Source organism: Gavialis gangeticus, unplaced genomic scaffold (genome assembly GCF_001723915.1).
Source record: "Gavialis gangeticus isolate Ggan-Ray unplaced genomic scaffold, GavGan_comp1, whole genome shotgun sequence".
Lineage (NCBI taxonomy): Eukaryota > Metazoa > Chordata > Crocodylia > Gavialidae > Gavialis > Gavialis gangeticus.
This window is the reverse complement of record NW_017729031.1, coordinates 90,580,104-90,589,292: the sequence shown is the minus strand read 5'-3', so window position 1 is coordinate 90,589,292 and position 9,189 is coordinate 90,580,104. Positions and strand designations below refer to the sequence as shown.

General features: G+C 42.5%; 1 protein-coding gene across 1 annotated transcript in view; it reads right to left on the bottom strand.

The window, feature by feature from the left end:
• Positions 1-483: 483 nt before the first annotated feature.
• The window catches only part of USP40 (ubiquitin specific peptidase 40), a 61,350-nt gene continuing 52,644 nt past the window's right edge, over positions 484-9,189 (bottom strand). The window contains exons 30-32 of the mRNA XM_019523364.1: positions 5,063-5,158; positions 3,946-4,040; positions 484-3,462 (exon numbers count right to left, since the gene is read on the bottom strand). Coding sequence (XP_019378909.1) covers positions 3,354-3,462; positions 3,946-4,040; positions 5,063-5,158 — 300 coding nt within the window. The 3' untranslated portion in view covers positions 484-3,353. The remainder of the gene's footprint in view (positions 3,463-3,945; positions 4,041-5,062; positions 5,159-9,189) is intronic.

Sequence of the window (9,189 nt, the reverse complement as noted above, 5' to 3'; positions counted from 1 at the left end):
ACTGTAATATGGTACTTGTTGCTAGTATAACATGGCAACATAAACCCCAAACCTGCAGTCAGATCTGTATGAGAAGACACTTCATGCATAAACGGTCACAAAAAACCCCCCGAACAGTAAAGCTCTACACCTCAGTTCAGGCATTTCCCTCCATGGGCCAAGCTACATTACTGAAAAAAAAATTAGTCTGAAAATTTGGAGAGATGCATATAACAGTATTTGGACACTATCAACCTTGAAGTTTTAAGATGGTATGGTATTTCACTTGGTTAACTTTGGATTCAGTAGTTATTTTCAATCTCCCACCTCCTTATAGTATTTATATTACTTGTTGAAAAGCGGATTAGGAGGAGCTTAGTTCTTCAGCCATTATTCTGGATCCTCCTTCAGTTTCTTCCCCTTATTTGTTAGCTAGTTTTTTTGCTTGCTTAGCAAAGTAATCTAGTACATACACTGTGTTAGAAAGAAAACAGGAGTGAAACATTTACTGTATATATAAACAATTCTTTATTCAGTTTCTAAGGTACATTTGGAAAATAAAGATGAAAGCTTTTCCTCACGTCAAAACAACAGTGACAAACTGCAGAATCATGAAGACTCCGTTTAAAAAGGCATTATCCCCCTTAACAAAAAAATCCCTCATTGTGGAATGGTCCACAATGACTTTAAGAGAAGTTTCTCAAACAAACATTAGGAATAAAAAAAAAATCAAAATTAGTTCAGTGCACTCATTGCTACATTACACTTCAATAAAGGCACATACTAAAATACCCACTTAAGTATTTGCAATTAGTACTGCAATTTCCAAGCCTTGTAACTTTTCAAAAGTACAGGCTTCAGTCATTAATTAAAGGAAGGTGGAAAAAAAGAAGAACAAAACTTATCCAACATGGGAACAGAGTAATTAAAATATCAGCAAATTAAACTGAACTAATGGAATTGCTTGCAAGCACGTATGTTTACCAAGGTCTAGCCTTGGTGCTCATTACATGAAATAATTCCAGAAAAGTATGGCTTATAAAAATGCACGTTAAAATGAGACACAGCTGAGAAAAACACATCAGGGAATGCTAGGTCAGTTTGAGAAAAATAAAAGTTTTTTTGGCTTTAGCCAAGTCATTGAGAGTTGGTTCCATAAATCTAGGATTACTTAATTCAACAGCATTCAACTCAGCTAAAACTTCAGACCAGAACCGTTAGAAAAATATCGAACATCCTCCCTTTCTGACAAATGACCTAGTTTAGGAAAGCAGTTCAGAACCTGCCTAATTTTAGCCATGTGCAGAGAGGAGGACTAAGCACATGCTTTACAGTTAAGCAGGTGTGTAAGATTTTGCTGAATACGTGCCTAGAGGGAAGCAGTCAGTTTTTAATTTTCAAACAGTAGAATCTTGCTAATCTACACACCTCAACAAGTTGGATCTTCCATTTTCTCATTCAAAGTTTAAATAGTTGCTATAGTGAAGCAGTTTACTACTAAGACAGCTATATACACAAAATATTTATTACATTACTCTAACAATATATACACCGTGTTTATTCATTTTGACAATGATACTGTATTATAAAAAAATTTTACTTTAAAAAAAAATGGCTTGAATACTTCCTTACTAATTTACAATGGGTTTTCCAACCATTGGTGTAGTTTAGCAAGGTTTTGCAGTATATTTGACAGTGGGCTTCATTGGCAGAGGAAAATCAATTTCCCCAGACACCCAGAGAAAGGGTAATTTTTGTTACAGTATGTGGCAAACACTTTATTGTAGTTCGAGTTAATGATACGCAGTTATTTTTAAAATGTATACTTCCTATTCTCACCACAGTACTTAATATGTAAAAACCCTAGATTACAAATGATTCAAGCTCTGCTAAGTATTTTGGTTAATTCACTGGTTGGTTAAACCAATACTATTTATCTCCAAAGAAAATACTTAACCTGATTCCAAATCAAGTTATAGTGCATGTATTGTCAGGAAATGTAAGTGTTTAGCTGTCAGAAGCACAAAGGTATTCTAAATAAACGAGCTGAAAATGTATCAATTCATTTATAATGATGAGCCTGACTCCAAAGCTGAGTGGTAGGAAAATGTGGTTTCATTATTCAGTTATCTATATGAGCCCTCAAATACCAACAACTAAGATTACAGTCCTTCCACAGACATCTTATCAAATATAATACATAAGAGATTTTCACACAACTGTGCTTAGCTGGTATTAGAAGCTTTCATCTATTGCTCATCCTATATATACATACTCAATTTATTATCACTGGGGGGGATGTACAAATAGTTGCACAAAACCGGAAGAGAAATATTTTCCTATTTTTTTACTCCTTTACAGTAAAGTTTTTTTCCTGAGTAAGTGAAGAAAGTACAGTATTCATTCAAACATTCTCCTGATTCTTTCTGGAAACAGAGAAAGGACAAGCCACCTAGAGGAGAACAGTACAGAAGTAATGCATTTCTCTCATGCAGCCATCTCTCTCCTAAGGATTTCATGCTTTAGAGCTTTTACATGTTTTTAAACACATTTTCTTCCTCCTTTGGCCAACTCAGCATATTTATTTCAAATGCTGATTTCAGTATTCCCTTGATTTCTTCGTTTTCCTGACAAATAAAGAGAATTCCTCTAGAATTCTAGAGCAAAACTAGAGTTCTGGCTTGAAGCTCAGTTAAAATATTTCAGCATAAGAGAGTACCAAAAGTACTGAAATGTTGCATGTGCTGAATATATCAGCTATCTTGACACAACTCGGAAACATAACTGCTTTAAAAATGTTGCTACTTGGCTACTGTCAAATCACTTTCCACCCCTACCACAACACAGCTGATAATGGCTGGAGACAGAAGAAAACAAGAGAAAAGAAGGCATGAACAAAATTTGATTTAAATGAACACAAGCTCAGGTTTATCAATCAGGTATGTAAACAAAATTTAAGATTGCCAATTATTCTAGTAGTCAAAGGTGGAGCCAAAAAGTCTTCTTTCAGAAGTATGACTGCATGAGAAAATACTCTGTAGTGATGGTACAGGACATCAGTGTCAGATAAAAATAAGTAAGGTTGTTACAAAATACTTGCTGAAAGAAAACATAATATATTTGTTTGTTTCCCCTTTGATAAAGTGCAGTCACCTAGCCTGAGAATAAGTACCACATTGACAAAGGGATAATAAAGCACTTTGCCAAGTCTGATCATTTAAAAAAATTCTAGCGTAGTCTTGAATCCTATATCCAATTGCCTCAGAATCATGAGAACACTTTGGGAAAGACCATCCCTCTGCTGGTCCAGTTGAGGTACTCCATTCAAATTCTTGTCAGTGGCAAGGTTGGTTCAGGCAGTCACTTGTACGATGCTATCTGAAGACTCCCACATTGATTGAAAGAGCCACTTCTGGCTTACGATGTTTAGGAGCCACCTTTCCCTCAGAAAAAACATCATTCTGCAAATGCTCTGCTTGCCTGCTATAGAAAACATCAGATGGTAATATTAGTGGTAAGCCCTAGTACTATCTTAAGAAATGTATAAACAAGGCTGATTGGAATCCAATTACAACTTCTCCTGGGAAAGATGACATTGTACCCAGTTATTGTCTTTAAAAATGTGGTGTAGGTGATCACAGGGCTGATTTTCCCCTAGTCTGCATCTTGGGTAAGCGAACTAAGCAAAGAGACTCTGGCACAGAAGTCCAAGTGCAGGGAAAACCAGGTATCATAGGTTGAAGTGTCGTGGTGTCCACAATACTGAATATAGGGGGAAAAAAAAATGTCCATTGTTTTATATACTGTGCCCCCTGCATCTCTAAAAGAACAGAGAACTAAAATGGATGCTGGCTTTCCTTAGTAACTTCTTATGCCTCAGACAAAACAACAAGGTAAGAGAATCTATGAAAGGTGGCAAAACCATTTACAGGTTTGAGAACATAAAAAATGCAGACAGTAGAATACCTTTTCTTTTTTTCCACAGCAAGTTGCCTCAGCTTCTCTTTTCCAATATCATCTCTCATGGTACTGAAGTCCTTACTGTCATCAAGTAAAAGATTCTGTTGCCAGAAAACAGTAAGTTCACCAGTGTATTTTACGATTCTATAATACATCACGGTTCCAGATCTGATTAATAATTTTTGTCCAAACATTTACAAGCTTTACAACAGCCAGTTAGATTTAATGAATCTGAAGGACTTAAGAAAAATGAACACCCACCCGCTTTTCAGTTGGCTTTCTAAATTTGACAGTATACCAGTATAAGCACTTTTTCTTCACGGCCTACCACCATGACAAACATGGGCGTCATTATTCCTTGGAAGCCTGACATTTATGTTACTTATTTATATTGCTTTCCCAAACAAACAAGTTTGTTCAGTTTACCTCCAAGTAATAATTTTCATTTTTTAAACTATGCAATTAACAGTTTTAATACTTGCCCTGGAAAATGTGAAGGACTCATTTAAATTTGAAATCAGATTTTATTTTTGAATGCACACCTCTTCCCTCCTAAGATTATTTCTCCAGTTCATAAGTTAATTAGTCCCCTGTCACATACATTATGCAATTAACTAGTTAATCTCACAATACATTTAGACCAGCTACACATGCAAAGTAATTATCACACCCCATCCAGAACCAGCTACAAAGTTACTGCTTGAAAATATGTAACAACTTTATAGCTGGTTTCTACCCAGCTTTAATTTGAATGCATGGTAGGGCCTTTACAGAATAGGGAAGGACACATCCATAAGTAAATAACAAATATTGATTCATTGTTAGTAAGGACAGATCTACTAAGTAGCCTCTAAGGAGTGCTTGTCAAATGCCAGCAACAGGAATTGGATAAAAGTCTGCAGAGCTGAAACTATAGCAGTAGGCATGAGCTGAGAACAGAAGGGAAAGGTCTCAAAGGATAAAAGGAAACTATTGCAGCAGGTACAAGATCATGGACAGGATAAGCAGGATCTCTACAGATGAAGGCATTAAGCTGGTGAAGAGATTAATACTTATTTGGCACCATCAGAGGCTGTAAAACCCAAGTTACTTTAATCACCATGTTCATTCCGAAATAATTTACCTTCACACCAATAATATCTCCATCTTTCAGGTAATAGGGTGCTGACTGCAGACTCTCCTGTTTTTTTTTTCTTTTTCTCTTTGAAATTTGCTGGGTCTGAAAAGAAGAAAAAAAAAAAAAGCATCAGTGTTCACATGTCCAATACTCAAGATGGCTTTGATCTCTCAGGGAGATTCTTCAGCTGATCTTTGCCGGGGTTTCTCCTTCTAAAGGCATAAAATTCCTGGCATTAACAACTTAGGACTTACTTTAAATATTCCCTCATATTTGTAATCTCTCTCCTCTTCACACATGTACCCTTCATACCTTTTTGACCTTAAGAACAATTAGACGACACTGTATCTATAAGCAGTATTTTTTAAAAGATCTTTAATTACAGGATACGTTTTATAGCAAGGTGAGAAATGTCTTCATCTCATGTTATCCATACAGAACTTTACATTATTTCCACAGTTCCAAACCTTGCAGCTATGGTCTGGAAAAAAAGAAAAAGCAAACCATGCCTCCAGGATGGTATACATTTGGTTATCTAAACCCCTTTGGAAACTACTGCTGAAAAGCAGTTCAAATAGCTGAATTTATTCAGATGAGCATGAGTGCTCCAAATTTCTGTACAGTAAGGATGTAATAAGATCTTTACTTAAAAGTAAAGATGTAATATTGTATTAAATAAGTAACTTTAAAAAGAAAAGAATTTATTACAAAATGCCAACAGCTCCAACTTAGCAAAAAAGGAAAAAAAATTCCATCGGATAACTGAGGATGTGTTGTATATAATAAGATGCCAACCAAGTTAGAATTAAGCATGGAATAGCATGCATGTCCTACAAAGCAGGGAAACAGTTCAATCACACAAACAATTGCTATAACATGATAGGTGGCTGATATGTTTATTATGCAATCAGTACACATTATCTACCTCAAAAGGCTTTACTGTGCCCCTGGGAGACATTACATTTACAGCATAATTATAGGGTTAAGCATGTCATAAACTGCACTGTGCCACATGTTTAGCAAACTTGTTACCATAAAATTACAAACCAGCCACAAAGATGTTAACCACATCTAATATAGCACGTCTTTGGGACTATTTTGTACAGCATCTTAAGTTGAACACATGGCACATGCTGCCTCAGTCATGATGCTGACAAATCAACTAATTGTCAGCATGAGGCTGAGACAGCTCCAGGTCCAAAACTGGCCTGGCACTGTTACAGCTTTGCTCTGCAGTCTGCATGCAAGACAGGGCATTTAAAAGTTCCCCCCCTGCCATCAGCATATTTGCAGCCACATACAGGGTGAAGGGAAAACCTGCAAGTATGGCTGGTACAGGGGGAAAATTGCTGCCAGACTTGGGGAGGAAGGAGCCCCCACATTTAAAAGAGAGCTCCCCTGTTCAATTCTCAGGATTGGGTGTAGCTGTGCTACATATACAGTGTTTCAAAGCCCAGAGTAGGGGAACCTATGATTTCTCTGATTTCAGGTTCCCAGCACTCTGGCTCTACATCATGCATGTAGCCCAGCTGGAATGCAAATATGGTGTTTAAAGGGCTTGGCCAGGGGAACCCAAAAGCCTACCCCCAGTCTCATGGCCTCCTGCCCTAGGCTTTCAAACACCACACGTGCATCCCAGTTGGGCTGCACATATGGTTTTTAGATCTGAGGCTACCTGAACCCACAGCCCCCCTACCCAACCATGGGGATTTGGGCAGGGAGTAGTTTGTCCTGAAACCAGGGTTACCCCGTGCCCAATTCCAACCACTGTGATCAGTCATGGCCACAGCCCCAGAGTCAGGACACAGCTGTCTGCTGTTCAGTCCACAAGGTTGGGATGGGCTAGGGGCAGCTTTGGTCCTGGGTCTGGCCCAGAAGTGGTATGACTGGGCTTTGAAGAATTGTGCCCCACCCCACATGCATGTGTGGCAAGGCAGGATGCACAATATTTGGGGTGTAGCATAAAGTGCCTCAGATCACACCAATATTTTAATGTCTGCCAGGAGCTTCATTCACATTGCAGAACTTAAGACTTTTAGTGGCTTAGGTTCTGATTAAGTTCTCCCTGTCACTACCCTGACTTCAAAAATAACTGATCAGCAGGGATCTAGGTTTTCTGTTTTCCACAGAAAAACAGAGAAAACCAAAGATTCCCCATTTTTAAAATGGGAGAAAACGTGGATTTTCCTTTTTAGCAGAGAAATCTGCAGATTCTCTGCTTTTGCAAAGAGCACATGCAGGCTAGCACACCTCCAGGCAGAAAGAGCCAATTGCAGAAAGGGCAGGAAATCCCCCTGCCCTGCCCAGAGGGGGAGGAAGAGGGGAAAGGGCAGGACCTGAGCCTCTGAGGCAGTCAAGGCTGGGCTCAGGCTTACCTCTAGGCTCCAAGGGCGAGTCTAAGTGGGGCTTGGGGGCTGTGGGACAGGGCTGGGGAAGATGGTTGGGGGCTGAGGGAGAGGGGGGTGCTGCCAGCCCCAGGAGGCACACCACAGTTGGGAGCAGGGCCAAGGGTGAGGACAGGGGTGCCCCTCCGTAGGGTGCAGTGTGCAGTGTGGTGTTGCCCGCCATGTGCGGGCTACACACATGTCGCCTGGCCACCTGCCCAGGATGGGGGTGGGAGAATGAGGTTTGCATGCGGCCGGAGCACAGCTCTGTGGCTGGCTTTGCAGCCATGGGGGGGGGGGGGGGCTCACACACAGCAGCTGCTGCCACCTACCTGGAGGGCTGTGTCAGTGGTGACAACTGTTGCCTAAAAAAACCTCCTGCTGCTGCCACAGAGCCATGCCCGGAGGTCTGCAGTCAGCCGCTGGGTGGCAGCGGCAGTGTGGTGGTGGCCAGCCAGCACACAGCCATCCCCACCACCATTCTGTGCTGCACCACTGCTGCCAGCCACACAGCTCCAAGCACCGCTCCGCGGTGGCAGCAGAAGGTTTTGTATACAGCAGCAGTCACTGCTGGCATGGGCAGCCACTGCTGAGTACCTGTGGGGCTGCCCGTGCCAGCGGTGACTGCCACCGAGTATAAAACCTCCCACTGCCACCACAGAGCCGTGCTCCAAGCTGTGTAGCTGGCAGCAGTGGTGCAGCACAGAACGGTGGTGGGGATGGCTGCGTGCTACCCAGCTACCACCACACTGCTGCTGCTGCCCAGTGGCTGGCTGCAAGGCCCCCCCTCCGCAGAGGGGCACCCCTGCCCTCACCGCCTGGATCTGCTCCCAGCTGTGGTGTGCCACCTGGAGCTGGCAGCACCCCCTGCTCCCTCAGCCCCCAACCATCTTCCCCAGCCCTGCCCCACAGCCCCCAAGCTCCACTTACCTCAAGGATCCAGGGGCAAAGTGCATGGCTCTATGGTGGCAGCACTTGCCCTCAAAGACCCCCCAACCCTGCATGCAGCTGCCACCATCCTGCACCACTGCAGAGCCATGCAGCCAGTTGTGGGGCATGCCACTACATGCAAGCCCCCTGTTCCACCCCCCAGCCGGGTGGCACGTATGTGGCCCACACACAGTAGTTACCACCACACTGCCGCTGCTGCGCCCTGCACCACTTGCCCACAAAGCCATGCAGTTGGCCATGGGATGGTAGCAAAAGGTACACTGGCTAAGTTGCGCTGGCAGCCTCCGTGTGCGAACCCCGTCAGGCGGGCCGGCATGTGTGTGGCCCACAGAGTGGCAACCCTGCCCTCACCCCCTGGCCCTGCTCCAGGGAGTGAGTACAGGGGCACCCTCCCCACCTTCTTAATCTACTCCGCAGCACCTTCCCTTTCCCCTGCCCTGCCCCGCCCCTTCCCCTCCACACACACTTACTTGCTGGAGTGGGTGTCAGTGTCTGTCTGCATGTCTGTGCCTGTGGGTCTGGGGGGCTATTGCGAGGGGGATCAGGAGGGCTGCTGAGACTGTGGGGGGGAGTGCGGGGCATCAGCAGCGCTGGGGGGGAGCTGTGGGGGGCCTTTAATTTTTATCATGGATTTTGGGTTTTTAAAATCAGAGAATTTGCAATTTTTAATCAGAGAAAGCCAGGATCCCTGCTGATCAGGCTCTTAAAGAGTAAGCAGCATCATTTACTTTCCAAATCACCCTGATAGGAAATAGTCATGTATCCAAATGTATAATTGCTGCTTTTTTTTTTTTTTTA